The following is a 27584-nucleotide window of genomic DNA, read 5'->3' on the forward strand; positions in this document are numbered from 1 at the left end:
GAGAAGACATGTCATTTATGTCCCTCGAATCCTTACGTTTAATACGTTGGATGTGTTTTTTAACACATTCAATTGAAAATGGTTCAAGTTTCATTAAGAATTCATGTTTTTTTATATACTTACTAAGGAAATGTAATGCAGCGGGGACGTCGGCGTGTGCGCAGGTGTGCTTGTTTGCGTCGACGTAAAACTGGTTCAGCGCGGCGGCGGTGGCTGCGGCGCGGAGCTCGTTCGATCCACCAGCTGACTCCCTTATCAGTACGTCGATAGCATCTTGTTTTTTGTTACCACAATTTGTTTCTGACGATATAATTTGCCATGAACTTTTGCAAATATTGTCACTATTCGAAATTATGTTATTAATGTAACCTTTACGAGCTGCATTAAGTTCCCTAGAATAGGTATTCTCAAGTGCCAAGACTATATCACTAGATTGAACGTCGTCAGACGAATTATTACATAAAAGTGTTTTTTTTGCACTACGTAAGCGGGTCCGCGCTTCTATTACTGGTTGGTTAACCCAAGTTTTAGTAACATTTTTAAGTGGATATTTCTTTACAGGAAAATTCATGTCATATAATCTTATAATAATATTAATTACATTATCAAATAATTTATCGGGATAAGTCTGTGTATTTAATAAAAAACTCCAGTCATGGTTATGTAAACAACAATTAAAGTTATAAATATTCATTTCTGTAAACAGTCTTTTCCATATTACACTATTAAGTTGTATAATCTTAGTTAATGATATGTCAATTGATACACATTTATGGTCGGATATATACATATCGTATGGTTCTACGCGCATAATTTCACTTTTAGGTATGTTGGTGTAGGCGTGATCGATGCATGTACTTGTTGTGTGGCAGATTCTGGTAGGAAATGAGACCAGCGACCTCATTCCGGCCGATTTAAATATATTTAGTAAAACCGTTTTTTCATTACTCTTTGTTAACAAGTCAATGTTAAAATCGCCAACAATTATTACCTTATATTGTTTTAAGATGGGTAATTCCATGAGGTTTTGTAATTTTGAAATAAATAATGTAAAGTTATTTTGCTCACCGGGTTGTGTAGGGGGTTTGTATATACATACAACGATCACACCTACATCAACATACTCGGCCGCACACGCCTCCAGGTTCATCTCGGTGCTGAGCTCGGCTACCTCCTTGCGCTCCAGGGTAAGCAGCGAGGACTCGGAGTAGATGCAGACGCCACCTCCGTTCCGCACGCTTCTGCAGCTGCTGGCGCTTAGTTTGTAGTTCAAGATGTTTACTGCTTCCAGTTGGTCTTGTCGAAGCCAGTGTTCCGATAGACATAGGGCGTCAATTTTCTTGTTAACTTGTAGTTCGCACTCCAGTTTGTAGGTTTTGTTTTTTAACCTATTGATATTTTGGTGAATAATTGTGAAGTTTCTAATTTGTGTCACTGACTTCGTTGTTTGAGGCACGCTTAGGTGATCGTGTGTGGGGTTTATAGAGGTAGGTATTGAACCTGTGCGGGTTGATGATTTGTGCGGGCTACAGGGTGTCTCGCTCGCGTTCTTGTTTGTACAGAAAAGGCCGCCACGGTGAAACGCTGATATTTACGGGCCATACTGATGGGGTCAGGAACTCATTATAAGCTGACGCTGGGACGCCAATCTTGAAGGAGCTGTAGCTATCACGTTTCGAAGGTATGGGCTCAACTAGTACGTTCAGGTCTTTATTAATTGAACACAAGTACCTTTTTATATCGTCGGGTGTTGTTGTTTTTTTGAAGTAGCATCCGTGGAGGTATTTGTACTGCTCAACCCCTTCCAGAGTTGTGTTCGTTGCAGAACCGACTATGGGTTTGGTTTTTTTCTTCGAACTTGGTCCTGTTTATGCATGGTTGTGTTCGCACTACTGTCAAATATTTCACTGTTTGTTTGTGGGCTTGTCTTACATTTAATTGAAGTATCATTTGTGTTGTCTGGTGTTGACGGCTTTGATTGGATTTTATTGGAAGTGGGAAGTTGGCTTGGTGTAGTTACTTTTGGAGCGGTGTGACGGTTGCTTTGAGGCTTCGAGGCGGTGTTTGCTATTTTAATCTTGGCCTGGTCTGCTGCTACGCGCTTTGGCTTCTCATTTTCAATGATTCGTGGTGGTAATGCTGACGGAGATTCTACTAAACGGCCGGTTAGCGCGGCGGCGTAACCGCCATCTTGTCTCTTTGTTTCGCTGTGTTGACTCGCCGCACTGTCCTTGTCAGAGATAACGGTTTTGAGATACGTTATTTCACTAAATAAATCACTTATTTTATTCACAAGCGAGTCGATTTTTAGTTCTAGTGGTTTAATTGCACTTTTCACTGCATTTGTGATCGCAATATCTGTTTTAGAGGCCATTTTTGCACGATTAACGTAAATTAACGCGCAGAGGTTCTAGTTACACACATAGCCGGTAGCGTGCGCGAGCGAGACGCTTATTAACAACTACTTGGTTAAAATACGCCTTAATCTTTTTTGTATTTGGCGGCCGAGAACGGGACTATAGAATGTTAGTTTTCGGCCTGTGCAACTTCATATGTAAGCCAAGTAAAATTTATTAAGATCCCCATTGGAAGAAAACACTTTCTGCCTGGTTCCAGATTCAAAGTATTGCTTGTATGGCCTATACGATAGTTCATTAATTACATTGTTTTTACTATACTTCCTGTTTAATATGAAGTTGTGAATTCTTTTTCGACCTCCTCCCGCCTCCCAACCTATGTATAGTATGAAGTATGAATTTTCTGAGATGAACGTTTCGCTTTAGTCGTAATCTGTTAAACAAAGGCCTTTGTGTCTATTGTTGACGGCGGCTAGCTCCCGTTTAAACGGCACGTGCTATAGTCTCAGTGTAGTTAAAAAGCAACTATCATGATAGCCATAAGGTTCAAATTTATTAAACAGTTTGCAGTATGCAGGTAACTTTTTTTGAAGATGACAAAACGTGTTATCTCCGAAAAGGCTTTTTATGGATTTGAACCTTATTACTATCATGATAGTTGCTTTCTAACTGCACTGAGACTATAGCACGTGCCGTTTAAACGGGAGCTAGCCGCCGTCAACAATAGACACAAAGGCCTTTGTTTAACAGATTACGGCTAAAGCGAAAAGTTCATCTCAGAAAATTCATACTATATACGATGTTGCATTTTTTTTTGTTTGTAGTAACCTACATAAGAGTATCCTTTAACTTTCCTTATCATATTACTTGCAATACATTATAACATTGAATTTGTATTTTTTTATTCAAAAATAAATCTTATGGCTTCTGATTATAAGACTCATTTTAAAACATTAATTACAGTGGCCGACAACTAGATTACCAAACGGCCGAGAACCAAAATAAAGTGGCCGACAACCGGCTAAATCGCTACTCTTTCATATTTTTAATTATATAAATAAAACGTTGTTAGTAATATCTAATTTTAATATAAACATAGCAAGTGTAGTATATTTAAAATCTAAAAATCTCCAAATGACAAAGATTTGTCGAATACATTGTTCATAACATTCATTTGAAGTCGAAGATTTGCTAAACTGGCCGACAACCGGCTAAACCACCCTATATGACGTTATTAAGTAAAAGGTAGCATTTCGTCACTTACGATAAGGACGGAATTTGTTCGAATATTCTTAAGCGTCAATGTGGTAACTTTTGCTTGAGAATAGCACATATTTTCGCCATATAACTACGACAATCGAGTCCCAACAGACAGAAGCAAGAATTTAGTATGTGATTTTAGAAAAAAATACAATATTTTTTCATTTAACTTATATTACGTTAACAAATTACTTAAAAATAACGTTAAACTATTTACAGCGTTCACTGACAAATCAATTTCACGCAGATCACATCGTAGAACTGTAAAATGGTCACTCATCTCTTTAGTGACGAAGACAGGACTGAGTATAGTTTTCATGTCCGACTTTGGCGACAATTTGCCTTGTTTGATATGAGGTCAATGCAATATGACCTGTTTTTCGATCTTATCTTGCTGTTCTCGCGACTGTAGCTGCTGTAATGTCAGTAGCGACACGCCGAGCTGATCCTCGCGCGTGAACGGCTGCGCCATCTGACGTAACCATCGTTTGCAGATCTGAAACGAATTTTCACTTAAACATTTTAAGGTTGAATCTCCAGTGAATGGTCAAGTATCGTTTCCGACAAGGTGTGTACCTTAATTACAGCGGAGGAGGTGGCATCGGTGGTGAAGAACATGGCGCGAGGAAAGTCACCAGGGCACGACTCCCTTAGCATAGAGCACCTGCAGCATGCAGGGGTACACTTACCTAGAGTTCTCGCCATGCTCTTCACCTTCTGTGTCAGCCATACTTATATACCTAGTGAAATGATGACTGTGGTGGTACCAATCATAAAAAAATCGTACAGGAGACACCGCAGACATTAAAAACTATAGGCCCATTTCGTTGGCCATCATTGTAGCAAAGGTATTGGACAGTGTGCTAGACAAGCAGTTGGAAAAACATACAGTTCTTCATGACGCACAATTTGGGTGTCGTACGGGCTTATCCACTGAGACAGCAGTCCTATGTCTTAAGCACTGTCCGATACTACATGGATAGGAAAACTCCAGTTTTTGCGTGTTTTCTTGACCTCTCGAAGGCCTTCGATCAGTGGCCCGTTTCTCGAAAGGTACAGCCTTGTATTACAAGTGTGTTTCCATGACAACCCATACGATTTGACAGTTCGCGCACTTGTAATACAAGGCTTGTACCTTTCGAGAAACGGGGCCCCTGGTGTCCTATAGTATACAAAAACTGTATGAAGAGACGTCTCTACCCGGGGAGCTGGTTGAACTTCTCAGGTTTTGGTACGGTCACCAAACTAATGTCGTGAAGTGGGCGGGCTCGCTATCCGATGAGTATAGGCTGGAGTGTGGGGTCAGACAGGGCGGGCTAACATCGCCTAGACTCTTCAGCCTGTATGTCAATCGGCTGATCGAGGAGCTCAGCAACACCAGGGTCGGATGTTCAATAGATGGAACGTTTGTAAATAACATCAGTTACGCGGACGACATGGTGTTGTTGAGCCCGTCGATCGGCGCCCTGAGGACGTTGGTGAGTGTGTGTGAGCGGTATGCGGATGCCCATGGTCTCAAGTACAATGTCTCTAAAAGTGGGCTGCTAGTCTTTAAAGGAAGAACTGTCATATTAGAGGACCAATCTTTACCTCCAGTGAGACTGAATGGCACTCCTCTTAAAGTTGTAAGAGAATGGGACACTGGGTAACCGCATCGCTAAAAGATGAAAAGGATGTCGAAAGGGAGCGTAGGGCGTTGACAGTGAGGAGTAATATGTTGATTCGTAGGTTTGCAAGGTGTACAAATAACGTTAAAATCACCCTTTTTAAGGCGTACTGTCAATCATTTTACACTTGCAGCCTATGGACCAACTTTACTCAAAAGGCTTACAACGCCCTACGAGTCCAATAAATACAATAACGCTTTTAGGATGCTGTTGGGGCTGCCGCGCTATTGCGAGCTAGCGGTATGGCCGGTATGTTCGCGGAAGCGCGCACCGACGGCTTTCACGCCATCATGCGCAAGCGTGTGGCGTCGCTGGTGCGGCGCGTGCGCGGCAGCGCCAACAGTCTTCTAGCTACGGTGGCTCAGGTGGCTGACAGGGTAGATGAGGCTTTCTGAGCCTACATGCTCACAATAATGTGCCAAGTTAGTCAATAGGTATAAAATATATAATATAAAATTGTCACTAACATAGGTTAAGAATAGCAGTAAGTTAATAAATAAATATAAATATTATAGGACATTCTTACACAGATTGACTGAGGCCCACGGTAAGCTCAAGAAGGCTTGTGTTGTGGGTACTCAGACAACGATATATATAATATATAAATACTTATATACATAGAAAACATCCATGACTCAGGAACAAATATCTGTGCTCATCACACTAATAAATGCCCTTACCGGGATTCGAACCCGGGACCGCGGCGTAGCAGGCAGGGTCACTACCGACTGCGCCAGACCGGTCGTCAAACACAATATGGAAATTTATTTCTGAAATAAATGATGTTTTATTTAATTTAATTTAAACAAGTATTTGAGAACTATGTGGTTATTGCAAATAATGAGCTGGTCATTCCAATGAGCTGGTCTTAGTTGTATGTTGTAATTTAACGCAAACAACTCATGCATGACACTTCGTACCTACCTACCAATGTGTACGTGGCGTGCGAATCCGCATTCAATGTGAATACCGTTTTACAAATTGGTGCCGTGACCAGGATAATAACGGGACGAAGTGTCTGATACGGAAAGACAATTGATCTAAGACCACGATTTGAAACAAATTCTTACAGTTGTTTGTCTTTCAAAAGTTTCAAAGCATTAACACTTTCGCAGCCAAGAAACCGCTCAAGAACTTTGCTCAGGTGCCGGAAATACAAGCGGACGGTTATAAATTATGACCGGTTTCTGACGCAGTGCGCCATTTTTTGTCTGGTTTTAAACGTGTTAAAGTAAAAATGCACCTGACCATCTACATTGTAGTGTAAGTTACGTTGTTTTTGTTGTCGTCTGATGTTGATTGTGCAGTGTAGCTTAAAGCAACACATATCTCCTCTCCTATGCTAAACTTGCTCTTTCACAAACAGTACCTAATTTAATCATTGAATCATCTCTGGACTGGACCCAGTCCATGGAGTTTAGCCGCCGCGTGAACTCCTATATGCCTGAAGACGGGCCTCCAACTTGACCCGAAACATGTCGCAGCAATAGCGATATAATAACGTGAGTACAACCGTAGATTCATTAATTATTTGAATATGTCTCACGAAAGTTTATATATAATAGTATAAGTACCTAATTTACATAAAGTATGTACTACGAACCTGTATTGCTTCTTCTGTACTCAAGTTGCAGAGCGAGTCCTTGAGATGCTCCTGTATCCAGCGCGGCAGCTTGGTGCGTTTGTCGGCGCGGCTGAAGCGCTTGTCGGCGAACACCATGATACCGTAGTCAGTCTTACCGCTGCCGACAGAAGAAGCTTCATTATTATTACTAGGTTTTTTCCGCGGCTTCGCTCGCATTAAATTCGAAAATTACGGAGCTCCATAAAACTTCTACCCCCTATTTTAAGTAAGTGGGGGGGTTAGAAAGAGACAAAAAGTAGCCTATGTCACTCTCCATTCCTTCAACTATCTCCAATTCTCCACTTAAAAAATCACGTCAATTCGTGCCCCGTTTTCCAGTGAAAGACGGACAAGCAAACAGACTTTCCTTAGTTTCGTACTTATAGTATTAGTATGGAAGATGAAAAAAAAAATGAGCAATATTTTAAGGAGCTAGCTATGTTATGTATGATAAAACTTACCGAAGAGCCCTGCCGACGCACTGCGCCGCGTGCCTCATCGCGTCGAACGTTAGGAAATCGTTTTCACGGATCTGAAATACCGAACAAATTATTAGGTACTTCTCTCCGTGTACAAGTTTAATTAAGGTACTACAAATGCGAGTTCCTGGCTTTTGCATTTTAAAAATGTTTACCTGAAACTGGTCGCGCAGGTACTCCAGGCGAGCCTTCAGTATGCGGCTCTGCGTGAACACGTACGGAATGCCGAACATAAGCACGGCGCGCCCGAGGTGGTGGTCGAAATCCACGCCTTCTGACACCTGCGATATACATAGTGTTACGTATGTTACCGTATATTCGTAACAGTATAGGTACAAGTAACGGCACGTAAGTTTAGCTCTGACCGTTATAGCGCAGAAGTCGTCAACAGGTCTCTCAGGGGATTACAGGGGGCGAAGGGTATGCGTTCTTGAAGCGCTGGTAGCCTAAGTGCGTTTTCACATTTTTTTTTTTTTTTACATTATCCGATCCGATATCGGATGTCGGAAGGGTTTCAATAGAAAAAATCCAAGGTGGCGCCTATAATGTATGGGATATCGGTCCGACATCCGATATCGGATCGGATAATGTGAAAACGCACTAATAGCGGCACAGTATAATAAAGAGAGTACTATCGTACAGTATGGCCACTCCCGCTCCCCGCTGAAAGTGCCGCCCACCCCCTCTCGGTTACCTCACAGTTACCGCCTGTCAAAAACGTGAACAGTCGACCTGTCATATGTCACTCATACAAACATAGTACGCGTTCACCTACACGAGCTTAGACTGTGTGCTAGGAACGCGCCTCTTTCATATATTTGACCGCCAGTGTCGCTTTTCGGTGAAGGAAAACATCGTGAGGAAACCGGACTAATTCCAATAAGGTTTACCCTTCGGGTTGGAAGATGGCAGGCGCTTTCGTAAAACTAGTGCCTTTGCCAAATCTTAGGATTAGTTGTCAAAGCGAACCCCAGGCTCCCATGAGCCGTGGCAAATGCCGGGATAACGCAAGGAGGATGATGATGATGAAAGGTATGCGTCCTTATGCGCAGCTATCCCCTCCACATTTCACTCAGCGCTAAACTTACATGCCGCTACTTGTACAGGGGGGTCAGGGGGATAATCCTGACTAGAGATGGGCCGAATACGGACTTTGCCGAATACGAATATTCGCCCGAACATTCGGTTCAGCTGTTACCGAACCGAACATTCGGCCGAATATTCGGTTCCACCATATTTTGAATCCTGACTTAGAGTTAAAAACTCTTCAATGATTGGTAATGGGTACATTGGGTACTAACTAAGGCTCTTAATGTTCCTATAATTTAGTGCATAAGAAAATTTAGATTTTTGTTTCGTAAGCTATGTTATTTTTACTTTTATACATAATTTACTGTAGGTACTTATATTTAACGCATTTATAACCCCCTTTGGTCCTTAGAATCCTGAAATGGGATGTCATTATCCCATGAATTACGAAACAACTTACGCTATTTATTTACTTTGTTTATTCGGTAAATATTCGGCAATGTAACCGAACTATTCGGCCGAATACGAACATTGAAAAACTTGCCGAATATGCCGAATACCGAATATTCGGCCCATCTCTAATCCTGACTATCAATTTAACGTAACCGATATGTCCACCTGGCACGGCGTCTTAATTTCCTGTGTTTAATTAAAGTATAATAGTAATAGTAGTAGGTCTATTGTCCTTTGAGTCGTCGGCAACCCAAACCCTCCTTAGAGCTTGTACACTCTTTTTTGCTGTGTACTTAACACAGCAAAAACGAGTGTAAAAGTTTCTAATGGGTTGGCAACGCCCGCGTGACACTCCTTGAGTTGCAGGCGTCCATAGGTGACGGTGGCCGCTTTCCATCAGGCGGACCGTATGCTTGTTTGCCACCAACGTAGTATTAAAAACAGTAATCCGTGAAGCTTTTGCTAAATAAAAAAAACCGGCCAAGAGCGTGTCGGGCCACGCTCAGTGTAGGGTTCCGTAGTTTTTCGTATCTTTCTCAAAAACTACTGAACCTATCAAGTTCAAAACAATTTTCCTAGAAAGTTTTTATAAAGTTCTACTATTGTGATTTTTTTCATATTTTTTGAACATAGGGTTCAAAAGTTAGAGGGGGGGGGACGCACTTTTTTTTCCTTTAGAAGCGATTATTTCTGAAACTATTAATATTATCAAAAAACGATCTTAGTAAACCCTTCTTCATTTTTAAATACCTATTCAACAATATATCACACGTTGGGGTTGGAATGAAAAAAAAATATCAGCCCCCACTTTACATGTAGGGGGGGTACCCTAATAAAACACTTTTTTCCATTTTTTTATTTTTGCACTTTGTTGGCGTGATTGATATAAATATTGGTACCAAATTTCAGCTTTCTAGTGCTTACGGTTACTGAGATTATCCGCGGACGGACGGACGGACGGACGGACGGACGGACGGACAGACAGACATGGCGAAACTATAAGGGTTCCTAGTTGACTACGGAACCCTAAAAACTAGATTAGATTACCTTGCCTCGCGCCACGGACAGCAACACAGCTCCTCTTCCGCTCTCACAGGCCTGCACACAGCAATACATGTATTAGGTATAAACACTTAGCAACCATACAGCTGAGATCAATGCAATATCGATAAAAATCGATTGAACAAAAAATATTAAATGTACGAAATGTATTTATTTAGGAAACATATTATTATCAACGAAACATATTAGATTGGTTACTTTGTGAGTTACCTTTATATAATTGAAGAGTGCAAAGCTCGTTTCCGCTGAGTCTTGTGTTTCAATAAACAGTAGCTTATGCCTTTGTAAGTTAGCCACAACTCCTGAAAAATAGGTATACAACAATAAATGTGAAAAAAAAGCAATAAATTACGTTTTCACAGCTGCTTTATCCATCGATAAAACATCAATTTACATTTTACACGGACTGAAAATTCTAAAGATCAAATGGAAGAATGTCACATTAAGGAGAAATATGCATTTTTACCTTGGTCATACCAAGCGCCAACGACGCTCTCGAGATACAGGTACGAGGTGAAGAAACACACCACTCCATCCGGGACGTTTGCTGCTATCTGTACCACAATAAAAAAAACACATTTAGCTATGGATGTGTGGAATAGACACGCCTGTACCCAGTTAGAAAGAGACGCAAATAAGCTGCCGGTGTTGATGGATGATACATGTAGATAATAAGGAAGCAAACTGACATTTTATGACGCCAGGCAGGCAAGCACGGTCGTAATAAACGGTATAACGTCTTTTTCGCACTATTTGTAAGTGCCATAGGAACGCTCCGGTGCGATAAAGTTTATCCAACTAGTGTGCTACGCCCGCAGGTTGCAGGTAGGGACGCCATATAAGGGAGTCGGCTGCCGGATCGTAAGCAAACAATCATTCAGGAGTAAATGTGTTTAAGTACTGACTGTGACTAATAATAGGTTACATATGCTTTTTTTATTATTATTATAAATGGGCTTACTCTTGGCCACAGACTAGCCAAAGGCAAAAACGTGGCCTGGAGTGGAGTTAGCTCGCCCAGAAGATGCCTGTTCACTCTTGATTTGAAGGTTGCTGGGTTATATGATCTCGAAAATATAGTCGCCGGCAAGGAATTCCACTCCTTGGCAGTGCGCATAAGAAAAGAAGAAGCAAAGCGCTTCGTGCGAATTCGCGGAATATATACCAAGTAAGGATGGAAACCGGCCGTGCGTTTAAGGGCCAGTTGCATCAACCACATTTGACAGACACATCACCGTCACGCAGCAGACGTCTATGGAACTTCCCATACAATTCAATTTAACGAACGCTTTAACGGTGACAGACGGTCTGATGCAACCGGCCCTAAGAGTCCGATGGTAGAATGGGGACGGTGGAATAAGCTCGTGTAGCTCTTGAGCACACTCCCCGAAGTGCAACCTGTAAAACACCGACAGACTGGCGTGGCGACTTTCCGCCGATGGGCCAAAGACTGTAGCTTGGCCGTTAGCTTCTTGTCGCCAATCATCCTCCTGGCTCTGCGCTCCACTGTCTAAGGAAGCGAGTTGGTATTTAGCTGAGCCGTCCCACAGGTGGCTGCAATACTCCATACAGGCTTTTATATAATAAGCAAGTACACATAGACGATACATACACTACACAGCTACTATAACCGCCTGCTGTCACTGTCAAGTCACATACATTTTTTTGAAGGTCTTCTGGCTTGGAAACACATATATTCTACCTACAGCGGTCGCGGTCCAAACCTTAGTCAGTATGCCTCCATTATGCCCTCACCTCAACTAGTAGCTGCCCGTAGTTTCTGATGACTGCGACATCTTCTCTCGTCTCGTATTTGGACGATATCGTCACCTGATCGCTGCCTTTTGAAACAATCTGGAAACAAAATAAATAGTTTAGCAAAAAATTCATGAGGAATCAGTTTTCTCTGCAGTTGACCGAACTTATTTCAGTTATTTCCATTATCTTCTTAAACAATATAATTATTTAAATCAACTAAGGGCCGGTTGCATCAAACCGTCTGTCACCGTTAAAGCGTTCGTTAAATTTGATTGTATCGGAAGTTCCATAGACATCTGCTGTGTGACGATGATGTGACTGTCAAATGTGGTTGATGCAACTGGCGCTAAGAGACGCTAACTTGCATAGCAGTGCTGTTTTTGTCAACCTCAAAAAGTGGTTGCATGGTTTTCCCTCTGTTTAACCCCCGACGTAAAAACGACGGGGTGTTATAAGTTTGACGTGTCTGTCTGTTTGTTTGTGTGTGTGTCTGTCTGTGGCATCGTAGCAGAAGAACGGATGAGCCGATTTAGATTTCGTTTTTTTTTTGGTTTTGAAAGCTGAAGTAGTCGAAAGTGTTCTTAGCCATGTACCCAAAAACTGACTGATTTTGACCTCGAACAGAGTTGGAAATACGAGTGGAGTAAAACTACTGCTGGAACTATACTGCCAACCATGGATCCCATAGCGAAACCAGGTGGTTTTGCCTTGCCACGAAAACTCTGGTGTCGAGTGAACAGACTGAGAACTGGTCACGGGCGCTGTAATTACTTGCGCCATAAATGGGGTTGGCGGGACTCTGCGCTCTGCGAGTGTGGTGAAGAGGCTCAAACCATTGAGCACATTATACAGCGCTGCCCTCTGCATGCTTTCCCAGGCCCTCCGGAAGACCTGTTTAAATTAACACCTGACACAATCTCGTGGCTTGGGACCCTGAATGTGGACTTATAATTCTAGCTACATATTGTTTGAAAGTTTATGTAAATGCGCCATACGAATAAATAAATTAGCCATGTTTCATGAAAATCGGTCCACTATGTCGGGGGTTTTTCCCAACTTTATATTAGTTTATATCTTGAATGTTTGCCAAGTGAGACAGAGTTGACAATTGATAAACATGACTATATTACTGTCATGGTTTTTTTATAAACCACCTTCTAAATACTAACCATAGGCAGTATACAGGGCCGCGCAAGTGTCATGGTGAAAGAGCTCATGACGACCGGGTTGAAGTCCAGGATCTTCGGGTACATGTCCAATGGCGATAAGGTCCCTGGGCACACATACAACAGTGTTAGTTTTCTATAATCGAACAATTCAGTTTAAAATCTATGGCAGGAAATTCATTTGGATTGTAGTTTGCTAGTTTACTAAGGCCGATAGTCCACTATCATGTTTGTCATAGAAATATGATCATAGGCAACATGCCGTCCTTTTTCTTCACATTAGAGAAAAGGGGAGACATACAGACATATAAAAATAATTCTATGATAAACGTGCGATTCTATGATAGTGGACTATCGGCCTAAGGAAATATATTCAGAATTCAAATGGTGACCAGCCTCGCTTTTTAGATACAGTCTGACCAAAAAGAGTAGAAAAAAAAAAATGGTTGTCTGTAAAGTCGGTTTACGGACGGTAGTTAGACGTGACAACCTTAAACATTACAGTTGCGCTCTCGCTTGCGGAACGGGACAATGACGTCAACTTTTTCGTGCATGCAGCCCGTAGTAACGAGTTATAAATAAATAAATAAATATTGGGGTCACCTTAGCCCCAAACTAAGCAAAGCTTGTACTATGGGTGCTAAGCGACGATATACATACTTAGATAGATAAATACATACTTATACATAGAAAACATCCATGACTCAGGAATAAATATCTGTGCTCATCACACAAATAAATGCCCTTACCGGAATTCGTACCCAGGACCGCGGCTTAGCAGGCAGGGTCACTACCGACTGAGCCAGACCGGTCGTCAAAGTTATTAGACGTTGTCACGTCAAAAGTGGCAACATTGCAGTGTCATCCCTTTCAAAATAACATGTGTGAGAAAACGGGACGACACTAGGATGTTGCCACTTTTTGATTTCTACTCTTTTTGGTCAGACTGTATATCCGAGCATTTAAGAGCAGCTAAACTATTATATTTGTGTAACACATTCACTACTAGACAGTCAGAAACCGGACGATATCTAGAACCGGCCGCTTGTATGGCGACAACTCCCAGCGGGTTGTCCGGCATCTGAGCAAAGTACACCAGCAAAAATATAAAGTCTTCTTAGCGTAGGTACCTGAGGTTATGATGACTGTTTGGAATCTGGCGAACACCGGCCTCATGGCTATTGACGAGTCCATACACCTGCGACAAATATACGATTTTTGATGAATAATACCTTAAAATACAAACATGTTTGAACAATATACAACAACAAAAGGACCTCACGATAGGCTTTCAAAACCTACATCTTTCTAAATAGATAATAATTGCTTGTGAGATAGTAAGAGAGACACCACGCATAGAAGTGGAGTGCACGCGGTTTATTTATGCAAACACTATATACTTAGCAAAAACGGTCCCGTGTATGCCCGGGATCTCCAGGCAGGCAAGTATGGCAACATCAGGCCGTCCCTATCGCACTTACAAATAGTGCGATAGGGACGGCCTGATGTTTTATCATTTATCGCGCGACCATGCTTGCCTGCCAGGGCATGCAAACTATATACTAGCGAAGAACGTAAACTATAGACTATCAATACTGGGTTAAATTTAAGCGTGTCAAATAGTCTGTAAAGACTGTAGCTACCTATGACGATGATCTATTGTAACCTCTCTTTATGTTCTGACCGTGACATGACGACCCTGTCAATGGTGAATTTTTTTCTGTCGTGAGTATATTAATCCTTGGCCACTGTCTATACTTCCTTTTATTAGTTTCAAAGTTATTCTCTTTAAGAAAATACTTACGAGAATTACAGTATAGGATTTGACACGGTCGGTGTTTTGTCATCAAAAGGCTCAGTGATGACCACAAAGCCCTTAGTATAAGTGGATATTAGCGTAGCCAGGTGCGCCACCAGTGTGAGCGCCCGTAACTGCCCTGGGTCGGGTATCTCAGGGTTCGCACGAGGGAGGAGATACGCACAGAGGCTCAATCAAGCCATATAGCAGCGAAGACCGTAAACTATAGCCAGTCAATATTCTTGATTAAATAAAGTATCGAATACTTGTCCGACTGTGGCTATGATAAAGTGATTGGAACTTCTCTTCGCTCCAAATGCTACATATCTAATCTTACCAACGGCAGTAAATTTTCTATATTATGAGTTATTTGACTTGACGTCTATTATTATTAATCAAAAATGTAACACTGAAAAATACTTACGAGAAATGCAGTATAGGGTTCGACACGGTCGGCGTTTTGTCATCAAAAGGCTCTATAATAACTACAAAGCCTTTCGTGTACGTGGATACTAGAGTAGCCAGATGCGCCACCAGTGTGAGTGCCCCTAACTGCCCCGGGTCTGGTATTTCCAGTGTTCGCATGAGGGAGGAGAGACGGGACGCGCAGAAGCGAAGCGGCTTGCGCTCGATACACACGCGGGCGGCCACGTCTTTTAGGAAACCTGCAAAATATTTATTATTTACATTTCTATTTACCAGAAAAAAAGCAAATGGCAGACACTAGCACTTCTACCAGTCATCCATTGGGCTAAACAGAGACAGTTGACTTCAAAAGATAGAGGGGTCATTTTTTTCAAAGCTGTCCACCCCACTTTTTTGGATTTGGAAATTTTTATGTGGTTTCTACTCAGAATCACGAGCTCTTTCAAATCTAATAGGAGAAGAAAAGTGTCCAAAGGTTATTTTCCCATTCCGTTACCATTTTTTTATACATTTTGTACGGCGGTAACGGAATGGAAGGTTTGAAAAATGTATGGAAATCTTGGGACATTTTTTTTCTCCTATCAGGATCGAAAGACCTCGCGATCCTCTCTAAAATACCCATGTTACAAAAAAAGTGGGGTGGAAAACTTTGAAAAAAAAAATGGCCCAGAGAGTACAGTTACCGGCATTAACGTCGTACAAAATGAATGCTGCATAAATATCTGACACACTCTTATGCCTTATTGCCGTTGATTGTACACTAGTTTCGTAAATTGATTCATCTTCAACGCACGCGCGTAATTATAATGATAGCCTGTCTATACTATGAGATGTCAATGTCATTGTGAGAGAGATAGCGTTACAACTAAGCTAGTGCAATAGACATAGAAACGAGTCTTATTATTATTACCTGCAGGAGATTCTTGCACGACATGCTGGATGCGTAGCCGAGTCTTCAGGTATTCTATGAACCGTTTCAGGAAGCCTAGGAAGTGTTCTGCGTTTCGAATGTTGCCGGGGACCACCTCTGTCGGAAATTACGATATATGAGAAAATATACTGTAAATAAGAATATGCCCCAACATCTAGAAATAACAACGTATAGACAATTTATAAGTACAGCAGTAATTAGTTCCATTTCGATATACGTTTATAACAAGTCTTACAATTTCGAAGATTTCCATCTGTTTTTATAGATTTATACCACTAGGTGCATGCATAATTGTAAATCACGTGGGGACCTCTCCATTAAGGACCTCTTTTGAAATGTGTAAGTTTGTTAAAAACTGTGTGAATATTGTATTTTAAGTATACACTGTAAATGACTTAATTGCCAAGAGTGGCACCGAAAATTGAGTAGTTTAATGTGCTCTGCCTACCCCGTTATGGGACACAGTCGTGATATCGTCACTACTTTGAAAAAAACTCTTCTTCTGTCTACTACAAATTTTCTTTTCATTGACAGATGAAGATACAAGTTTTTTTATAAGTAGTGACGATATATGTATGTATGTACTGTAGACGAACTTTAGCCGTAGCACCTCGTAGGTATGTGTGTAGGGTCTTATACGATAATTTATATGGTGTTGACAACTTGACACTCACCGTTCAACACCTCGTCTGGCAAGATCGGGTTTCCCAAGATGGCGTCGGCGTCTCGCTGCTCGGCCGCCTCGCGTAGACCGGTCACCATCTGTTCATACTCCTCTGTAAGACGCGCTGCGTCTTCTTCCCGGATCCTGTACAAATTCACCAGATTAGTGAAAATTATTGGAGCTCTATCCATGTGTGTCTTTACAATACGAGCAGTACCTACAGAAAACAGGTTTAAAAGAACCTGTAACAGATCGGGCCGCGGGTGATGAAAATGATTTACACAAAAGTACGTATACAGTTTATTTACAACTCCCAGACACATTACACAATTATTTACAAGGATATATACAAAAGAATAGGCTATTTACTACACAAAATAATTAGACACAATTCGATGTGAAAAACTATACATTTGAGCCTTGTTGACATTTCGTAACACACTGAAAAAATATGTACATCATAAACAAAAGACGCGCGCTGGCAGCGGCATCCATATCGGCCAGGCTGCCAGCGCGCGCGCAGGACGGAGGTTGTAGTTCCGTCGCCTACAGAGCATTTAATGGAGTATAGGTTGTAACTGAAATATTCGGCGCTCGGACTCAGGAAGACCGACAAAAAAAATCACGCAAACCGAAAAAAGGATTTAAAATGGAGTAAGCAAAGTGAGCGTAGGACTAAATCAGAAATTGACGCTTATACTTATTAAGCCACTGTCTTTTCTAAGTTCTATAGTGCTGCGACACTCTTGTCGATAGTCCGTCATGTAATCATCACGTTCAGCAAGTCGATACCCATTTTACCGATATATATGGACTACATTTAATATAATAGGCTAGTTTCCTGTACTTAAAATAAAATATATTTTATGCCGTGCACGAAATACAGCACCACATAATTAGAAGAAAAATATGGACAGTAGTTATGTTTAAACATAATTTCTATTTAATAAGTCAAAGAGAAAGATATAAAGTAAATGAATTGACCGTGACGTCACTCCTCAGTATTTCATAGTAATTCCATACTGGCAAATCGTTTTGACAGTTCTTAAAAAGAAGCTGATTTGACTAGTAGGAAACTAGCCTATTTAAATACTTAGATCTTCCGGTTCGGGTGCCATCTTAGCGGCATCGTGTCGTGAATAATTTCTCCTTCTTTTGCTCATTAATGTTGTTTAAAGTGTAATATCGATAGCTTATTATACAGTAAACTAATGTTATAGTGAGAAGCTGATGAAGAATTAATCTCGAAACGCGTTTAGCCCCTTTCTTGTTATCGACGGCCGATAGTCCACGTGCCCTTGTAAAATCTAGCTATCAATTTACAAGTGCCAACTACCGAACAACGTCGCACTTACCGTACCAAAATCTAAAACAATTAGCTTATATCACCTTGACACTGGCAAAATAGTCCCACCAAATGGGACTGAGGCCATTTATATATATATAAAAAAAAACTTAGATTCCACTAGTGATTCTGATTATACTTACTGAGCGACTGCCTTCTCCAAGTTCTGTAGTGCTGTGACACTCTTGTCGATAGTCCGCCGCGTGATCTTGACGCTCAGCGAGTCGATACACACGTTATCGATATTATGGGCCTCGTCGAACACCACTACGGCCTCTTTGTTCAGCTCTTTGGAGACCACTTCTGCGATCTTAGGGTCCAGGAGGTAATGGTATGAGTATACTACGATCTCCGCATGAATAATCTGTGAAAATATTATGTTTATTTTTGTAAGCCAATAGTTCAGCTCAAAGTAACATGTCATTCACTGAATGTAAGGCTGTACGAAGTTTGCTGTGTCAGCTAGTTTCTTATATTACTTAATGTTAAGAAGTGGATTTTAGGGACCTTTGAAAGGCGCGCGCGGAGTCGAAGCCAACACATATGCCCTTTTGACACTTTGATGAAATGTAAGGGGTACACTGAGCAGAAGCAATCTTTTGTTTATAATGGCTTTGAAAATCCGCTACTGACACTGAAAGACCTATGTTTTATAAATCTAATTTTCTTATATAATGGATGTCCCAAAATTGCGGCAAATGTCTCCACGTCATTGTAAGGTAAGACTAAGTTTGACTTGTAGCCACTAACCAGGTAAAAGTAGGTACTTACAGCAAATCGTGACAGGAAGTAAGGGCACCAGTTCCGGTCCGCGCCATATTGCTTCAGGTCATCCATGGTGTACACTCCATAGGGTAGCATAGACTCCTTGCCCTCTCGGTTGAAGCCTTCATAGAACTGGCCTGCCAATACATAAGGTTAAGACTTTTAAGGTCCTATTATATTGGGTTGGTAAGAAAGTAATGAGCGAATCATAACCAATATTGTAATTTTTATTTAATTTATTATTTTAATCATTTATCAAAAATATAACGGCCTTCGTTATCTACTACTTGTCTCCATCGTTCTGGTAAAGAATGAATAGCATCGGCGAAGAAGTTCATAGGTTTAGATTCAAAAAACTCAGCTATGTACTGTCGTAGATGGGCTTGATCATCGAACTTTTTTTCATTCAAGGCATTGCTTAGCGATCTGAACAATGCGTAATCCGTAGGTGCCAAGTCTGGAGAGTACGGTGGATGAGGTATCACTTTCCAACCTAGCTCCAATAGCTTTAGCCGAGTCACTTTTGCAATGTGTGGGCGAGCATTGTCGTGTAAGAAAAAAACTTTAGCATGCTGTGGACGATTCTGACAGATTTTTGGTTTAAATTTTCAAGCTGATTACAGTATACTGATGCGGTAACAGTAATTCCACTTGGTAGGAGTTCCCAGTGAATAATACCATGAATATCCCACCAAACGGACAGCATAACTTTTTTCGGGTGAGGCTCTGTTTTTGGTGCCTCTATTCCTTTTTCGTTTGGAGCTAGCCACTGACGTTTGCGTGTGTGATTTATATATAAGACCCATTTTTCATCTCCAGTGATAACATGGTCCAACCAGTTGAATGTGCGGCGAAAAGACAGAAGTTGTATGCAGATATCGGCACGGCGGTTTAGTTGATGTCTATCAAGTTCGTGCGGTATCCAAACACTGTATTTGTAGTTTAGCCTAACTCGGTAGCAAGAGTACGACTCGTTAGCCTCGGATCTCCTTCAATTAAGGTTTTTAATTTGGTTACATCAATCTTCACCGGTCGACCAGACTTAGGTTGATCTGATAATGAAAAGTCGCCACTACGAAACCGCTGGAACCATCGTTTCGCCGTGGCCTCAGACACAACTTCAGGAGCAACACGCTGACATATATTACGCACTGCTTCGGCGGCTGAATGGCCAGACTGAAATTCATATAGTAAGCAATGCCTTACATGCACTTTTAATTCGTCCATTTTCTTCCTTATATTAGCTCGGCGACAGCTAGTGAATGACTGACGAGAAACTGTGCGACTCGCCCTTTATGTACTTTCGACCATAGAAGATTCTAGAACTCTCTCAAAAATTTTATGTGGAATTCAATCGATCGCTCATTACTTTCTTACCAACCCAATAAAATCAATGGTGAAGGTAATAAGATTGATTTCTTTTGTTTAAAGACATAGTTAGAAGACATAATTGAAATTAGCTTTGAGGAAGACTGTGTGAGGAATCAGGTAATTCAGAAAAAATTTTTTTTATTTTAATTTAATTTAACTTTTATTCTAACTCCTTTGTAGTACAAATAGAAGGTTATAGAAGTGCCGTTTTTTATTTAATATTACATGTTTTTAATTATTACGCCGATCACGCCGATTACGCCGACGCCGCCGGCCATTTTTGGCCCGGACGCCGCCGCCGACGATTTAGCCACCAGCGCACACCTCTACTTTGTACACAGAGTAAATATTTTTAAACTTGTAACAGTGTATTCTCTTAACACAAGTATTTCAAATACTTAAAAAGAGGTACTAGCCCAATTATGGAAATATTGTATGCTACCAAATAAATAATTTTAGTTTTTTTAAAAAGTGTAAACAAAAAATTGCTTTGCTATGTCTACTGGAAAGATGCAAGCAATGATAACATGTGAAATCTTTGAGTCAGTGTATTATTTGCTCTATGTAGGTATTTAAATGTTTCTTCTTTGCATACAAATACAACATTACTGTCAAAGAAGAAAGTGTTCACAGAGCAAAGACTGCCATGAGGATAGACAGTTTCATCCGTTTGCAAATGCAGAGAGAAATAACAGGCCTCATCCCAACTCCACGCATACTACAGACAGAGTTTAATATGTATTTGCTTACATATAGGTACTTCTGGATTCCTCTCATGCCTGTCCCGTATGTAACTGGCGGTCAGAGAGTGACACTTGCCGTCTACAAGTTTGCCCTCTCTTTCTCTTGACACCTGTAGTGAGAAAAAATATATAATAATCAATAAAGGGAATAATAAATTATTGAACATATATTATTGAGTCACGTCCAAAGTATTATAAGTGTTATGACTGGAATCCAAGTTGTGATTGATAAATATTATATTTTGAAAACTTACCATGAATCAAAGTGTTAAACATGGTATATGATCAATAATCATGTGATCAAGTTTTGAATAATTCATGGTTATTTCCATTAGACTTATAGCGATTGAATTTCTGGGCCATACAAACCAAGGCACGCATCCTTGTATATATATATATTTTTATTATGAATGGGCTTACTCTTGACCACAGACTAGCCAAAGGCAAAGATGTGGCCTATAATGGAGTGAGCCTGCCCAGAAGAAGCTTGTTCACCCTTGATTTGAAGGTTACCGGGTTATATGAGCTCAGAAATTCCACTCCTTGGCAGTGCGCATAAGAAAAGAAGAAGCAAAGTGCTTCGTGCGAAACAACCTTAACCTTAATACAACATACCATCATGTAATATTTTACTGGGGACGCTATTGCACAACACCCTGCATTTTATGATTAAGCACTGAGACTTGGCACAGGTTGTTCCTTGGGTGGCCCTGAGTAGATAAAGATCGGGAGGCATCGAGAGCCCCCCTTAATTTAGGAGGGAAGAGGGGGGGAAGGCTGGCGCCGCCGCGCTTCCTTTGAAACCATATTTCTCTAAAACTATACAAAATAGGGCATGCGATATATCATTTTCGGATAAATGAAGGACGAGGAATTCATTTTTGGAACAAAAAAATGTATTTAAGAACAAAAATACAAAATAAAATGGGAAAATCTGAAAACGAGAATTTTTTTTTATACATATTATTGCACATTCTATGAAAACTGTAATGGTTTTTTCTAAATAAAAAATATTATTTAATAGCTACATTTAACTAGTTTTAGAAAATGTATAATTTGTTATAGAAATATATTATACGACGAGTGATAAAAAATAATTTACATCGCCCGATAGGGTGATTTGAATGCTCATTTCAATAAGTTTTGTCAATGATTTCAGGTATAATCACTATTTTTAACACACGAAAGCCGTAATCATTGTAGTTTATGGCTATTTTAGTGATTAATGTACTTAAAATAAATAAAAAATACAAAATTTTTAAAAAATATTAAAAATGTGATAATTTTTTTTAACATTATCCTATTTTGTTCTTTCTACACAATATATATCTAAAAGCAATAAATATCAATAAAAAGCCACATGTATACAGTTTATAAAAATATATAGTTTGTTATATAAATATATTACGAAACGCGAGATAAAAAATAATGAAAATGAAAATTTTAATGTACGGGTCAGCTTGCATTATTCGATGAGGTGAGGTAAAGGTACTACCCGCTATGCAGTGGAGTTCGTCTAGTAATACAGAAATAAAAATATTCTAATAACGTTTACACATGTAGGTATATCACGACCCAGTACAGAAAATTGTAAAAGTCCTATAATATAGTTTATTTTGATTGTAAAATAAAATTGCATGTGAATTATATTGCAAAAAAAATGTCTTAATCACGTTCTCCTCTCCTAAAGCAGTTCTGCATGCATAGGCTTGAAGATTTTTTAGTTTACTAGCAGAATTTAGTTACTTCCTTTGGGCACCCTTAAATCGGTTTTGCCCATCCATAAAAGATAAAATAAAAATCGTCATATTCTTCCTTTCAGTATCAATGATAGTTAGTTATTGCGCAATAGTGCCATAAAAAATAAACTAGATTCGTATTAGCATTAAACATTAATGATTTTTGAACTAAGACATTGTACAAAGGAGAACCTCAAAAAATGGTCTGACTAGACGAAAACATATGTATCGGGGCTAGTACTCAAGGCTCTCAAAAAGTGTAGCTATTTTGAGTTATTCAAATAAAACAACATGAATAGTCTGAATTTAATTATGTATATATCACAACATCCACTGCATAAGCACATCAGCTCCGAACATTTAATTTAAAAAGTATTTTTTACGATTGCACCTTACGCGGCACTGTTTTTTTACACCTGCATCCGACAATTTCGAGGCATGTTTCTGCAGCAACAGGCAACGTTGCGGGCAAGTAGGCTCCCAAATCCCAATTGTTACAGACTTTCGTCCAGCCACAAGTAGCAAATAATGGCAAATTTTGAATTGGGTTTAGTTGAATCCATAAATGGACACCTTGATATACCTATAACCCTTACAAAAATGGTGCAAGGCAGCTTTTGTCGGTGAAATGCTGTTAATTTGGCGGTCTTTTTTGGTTAATAACTATTTTCGGCACTCGTTAACCAAAGTACAGGACGCAGATCTGGAATAATAAATATGTCAAGTAAGAATTATCCATAAATTATGCAAATCATATAGATAACTACTATTTCACAAGATGTATTAGGATCAGATGTATATATCTGACCTATCATATCAATCGATCATTTCATGTAATATAAATAGTTAAATTCAGACTATATAGGAGTACTTATGTTGTTTAATTTGAATTACTCTAAATATCTACACTTTTTGAGAGCTTTGAGTACCTTTACCTCACCTCATCGAATCATACAAGCTGACCCGTAGCGTACATCAAGATCGCCCTGCCACGTCACTTTCATTATTTTTTATCTCGCGTTTCGTAATATATTTATATAACAAACTATATATTTTTATAAACTACATAAATGTGGCTTTTTATTCATATTTATTGCTTTTAGATATATATTGTATAGAAAGAACAAAATAGGATAATGTTATAAAAGAGTTATCACATTTTTTTTTTAATTTTTGTATTTTTTTTATTTTAAGTACATTAATCACTAAAATAGCCATAAAATACAATGATTACGGCTTTCGTGTGTTAAAAATAGTGATTATACCTGAAATCATTGACAAAACTTATTGAAATGAGCATTCAAATCACCCTATCGGGCGATGTAAATTATTTTTTATCACTCGTCGTATAATATATTTCTATAACAAATTATACATTTTTTAAAACTAGATAAATGTAGCTATTAAATAATATTTTTTATTTAGAAAAAACCATTACAGTTTTCATAAAATGTGCAATAATATGTATAAAAAAAAATCTCGTTTTCAGATTTTCCCATTTTATTTTGTATTTTTGTTCTAAAATACATTTTTTTTGTTCCAAAAATAAATTCCTCGTCCTTCATTTATCCGAAAATGATATATAGCATGCCCTATTTTGTATAGTTTTAGAGAAATATGGTTTCAAAGGAAGCGCGGAGGCGCCAGCCTTCCCCCCCTCCTCCCTCCTAAATTAAGGGGGGCTCTCGATGCCTCCCGATCTTTATCTACTCAGGGCCACCCAATGAACAACTGTGCCAAGTCTCAGTGCTTAATCATAAAATGCAGGGTTCCCATACAAGACATAGCAATAGCGTCCCCAGTATTTGCTTACTAAGTAATGTAAATATAAAAACAAATATTCATACATCTGGATGTATGCACAGGTTCTTTCGAGAGCTGAGCACCACTCCGACCAGGCTGGGCTTCTCTCCCTGCTGCTGTTCGTAGTAGTTTATCAGATTCTTCAGCTCTTCTAGAACCTTCTCTATCTCGGGAACAGTTCGGGAGCAATAGATCAGTTTCCTTATAAAATGGTAAAAATACACACGGAAATTGTTTACACAAAGGATTGGAATTTTGTGAAAAATTATAATAAATTAAATTCCACAGAGTACTTCTACATCTAGTTTGAAGAAATCCCTCATAGGGATATGTTAGTTTTGTACTTTTTAATGTATATCTTCTGTTACCTGGATTGGCAAGTTAACAAAAAATAATAATAAATGTACAGGCCGAGTTCTTCTAAAAGATACACTTTTTTCAAAAATTTATCTCTTAAGTATAAATTATCAAGTGACCTTATAACGAATTTTGACTTGATTAAAGTCAAAGATCACTTAATTTGCAACTTTATGTGAAATCTGGTGAAACTTGTGGTGGTCAGACCTTTGCAGTTAGATGTCTATGATTCGAAGAGTTTCATCTGATGCCTCACATGTGCTAAAACAATTGCTTATTTTTAATTGTCATTAAGAATTTCACCACCCCCTTTCTTCCCGTGGGTGTCCTAGAAGTCGACTGTGGGATATGGGTTAAATTGTGGCGTAGGCGATAGGCTGGCAACCTGTAACTGCAATGTCACAGTTTGGAACTAATAGTTTATTTTATCGATCCATATACATATCTCCTATATTAATGTACCCCACTGACTGAACTTCGTGGTATCGCTTGATATTTCGGGCAGAGCAAATTAAGCTTCCGTCTGCGAGAACCATAATGCGGGCTCTTCTGGCCAAAGCGGCAGTGTGCGTACAGTCACTTCATACACTATACATTTTTCAGTTATGGTTTCGGTATCTTCTCATTTTCACATTAAATTTAATTTACATTTCAAATTAAATTTGAGTTACTGTTCTACATTCGCAATAACTAATAGTTTATCTGTCCATACAGGATGTAACATTAATGCTGGTGATCCATTTAAGAGCATAACCGGTATCGAATAGCGGTTACGAATACCACTTCCTTTTTTTAAAATAAACACCATGAAAATTAAAGGTACTATAGAAGGTAATGTATAAGCCGTAGGATTTATCTTCGGCAATTATGTTACATAGTGTATATCTCCCATAAACTAATTATGTCTTCATCATACAAACATAAGGATTTTCTACTTCAGGAAACTTACCTGACATGATGTGGATTTTGAATCATATACGCAACAATCAGAGACAACAACGAAATTGTCTTTCCAGTCCCTGAAGGCATTTCAAGAAGACCATGGCCCTGAAAATTAAAAACAAATGTTAGTAAACATAACCTCAAAATTCTATTGTATAAATGTTTAAAGAATTCAAGTTGTTTGAGCAGTACTTACTTTAGCATCCAGTGCCCTTTTTAACTCCAACATATACGCATATTGCTCTGGATAAATGTAATCGTAAGGGAAATACACCAACAAACCATCGACAGTCAACCTAAAACAAAAATTGGAATTTATTGCACAACACGGTACCCATGAAAAATGTACTAGTTTTATTGTAACTACGTACTTCATTTTGAGTGCTGAAATACTTTATTAAACTGTAAAAAGGATGTTTTCAACAGTTTATAATAAATAAAAGATGCGCGTTATGAACCCGGCGGCATTTGGTTTGGTTTGGATCTAGCTCTAAATTGTCAGTGTCATTACTGTCACTGTCAGTGTCAAGCTTTGTGCGTTCAGGGGCGTTCAGATTTTAACTTTTATTCACAGTTACTGTCAAATTCTTTAAATTGCGTGGCTATTGCACTCAAAGAGCATTGAATCACTACGTTTTGCACTGATTGCACTGCACCGCAATTAAATTTTTTATACACCGTGTTTCACTTAACACTAAAAACCTGAAAACTGTTTGTTCAGAATCGAGAGTAGAATCGATTGAGCTATATCTTGATGGGGGTAATATTTTTTGTTTTAATTTGTATTATTAGTTATTGTTTACGTGCCCATTCTACAAATTCGTAATACAACATTGTGCATATCATATTGTTAGAGGTTGTATACCTTTTTCAGTATTTAAGGGTATTAATACTGGCTGGTTACTTGGACGATTATTTTTTCCGCTACGAGATAGACGTTGTGCGTCAGTTTAATTTTAAAGTTTATCATAAGTCATAACAAATTGAACTCGTACCTAATTACAACCTTGTCATTTTGAATGTTAGGTTTAAATTTGCTTACTGCGTCAGGGGGCGTCCATTAATCGCGTCATACGTTTTCGGCTTATTTTAGACCCCCCCCCCCCCCCATGGTGATCTTTGGTGATATTTTCAGGACCCCCCCCCCTGGCCAATATGACGTGTAATTTTTTGGCAACTTAAGTACACTTTTTTCCAACCCACGAATCAACCAAATCTTGGCGCGAAATTCAAATTTTCTATGAGAATTAAACCTTCGCCCCCTCATTTTTAAGGTTCCGTACCTCAAAATGGAAACCACTGAACCGATTAACTTGTTTGGAACACATATGTAAACTTGTGACCCAAAGACGGTCATGTAATTTAAATAAAATAAAAAAACAACTATATACACTTTTGGGGGGTAAAAGTGAAAATTAGAAATCAAAGTTTTTTGAAATAGTTTTTTAGCGTGTTACATATCAAATGAAAGAGCGTTAATTGCGCCATTTTTTTTTTCAAAGTTGTCCACCCCACTTTTTTTTTATTTGGAATTTTTTATGTGCTTTCCACTCAGAATCGCGAGCTCTTTTAATCCTAATAGGAGTAAAAAAGTGTCCCAAGGTTTTTCCCTATTCCGTTACCAGTTTTTCATACATTTTATATGGCGGTAACGGAATGGAAGGTCTAAAAAAAATATGGAAATCTTGGGACATTTTTGGCTCCTATCACGATCAAAAAACCTCGCGATTCTGAATATGAATCGCGTAAAAAATACCCATGTTACAAAAAAAGTGGGGTGGACAACTTTGAAAAAAATGGCCCTTATACGTATTTCAACAATATATGTTTTTAATAATTTTCAGT

The 27584-nt window shown here is 39.2% G+C and overlaps 2 protein-coding genes across 4 annotated transcripts in view; both read right to left on the reverse strand.

Moving 5' to 3' along the window:
* The window catches only part of LOC125234127 (NAD-dependent protein deacetylase Sirt6), a 309879-nt gene that overhangs the window by 58108 nt on the left and 224187 nt on the right, over positions 1-27584 (reverse strand). The window lies entirely within an intron of this gene.
* On the reverse strand, positions 3749-26228 carry LOC125234125 (general transcription and DNA repair factor IIH helicase subunit XPD). The gene is made up of 20 exons (XM_048140320.1): positions 26111-26228; positions 25936-26035; positions 25747-25844; positions 24485-24641; positions 20906-21008; positions 18791-18921; positions 18163-18383; positions 16685-16818; positions 15990-16106; positions 15078-15318; positions 13986-14053; positions 12859-12962; positions 11687-11785; positions 10398-10485; positions 10142-10233; positions 9917-9967; positions 7543-7668; positions 7370-7440; positions 6888-7026; positions 3749-4113 (listed from the first exon to the last, which is right to left on the reverse strand). The coding sequence occupies exons 1-20, from the start codon at positions 26113-26115 to the stop codon at positions 3976-3978; spliced, it is 2283 nt and encodes a 760-aa protein (XP_047996277.1). The 5' UTR covers positions 26116-26228; the 3' UTR covers positions 3749-3975.

The sequence above is a fragment of the Leguminivora glycinivorella genome, chromosome 15 (genome assembly GCF_023078275.1).
Source record: "Leguminivora glycinivorella isolate SPB_JAAS2020 chromosome 15, LegGlyc_1.1, whole genome shotgun sequence".
Taxonomy (NCBI): Eukaryota; Metazoa; Arthropoda; class Insecta; order Lepidoptera; family Tortricidae; genus Leguminivora; species Leguminivora glycinivorella.

What these genes read in the sequence shown, in the direction of transcription:
- LOC125234125 (XM_048140320.1), bottom strand. An exon ending in AACCCTATACTGCATTTCTC is followed by an intron (nt 14,054 to 15,077) that starts GTAAGTATTTTT and finishes TATTTGTCGCAG; the next exon opens with GTGTATGGACTCGTCAATAG. An exon ending in TGTCCGTGGCGCGAGGCAAG is followed by an intron (nt 7,669 to 9,916) that starts GTAATCTAATCT and finishes TGTATATCGCAG; the next exon opens with GTGTCAGAAGGCGTGGATTT.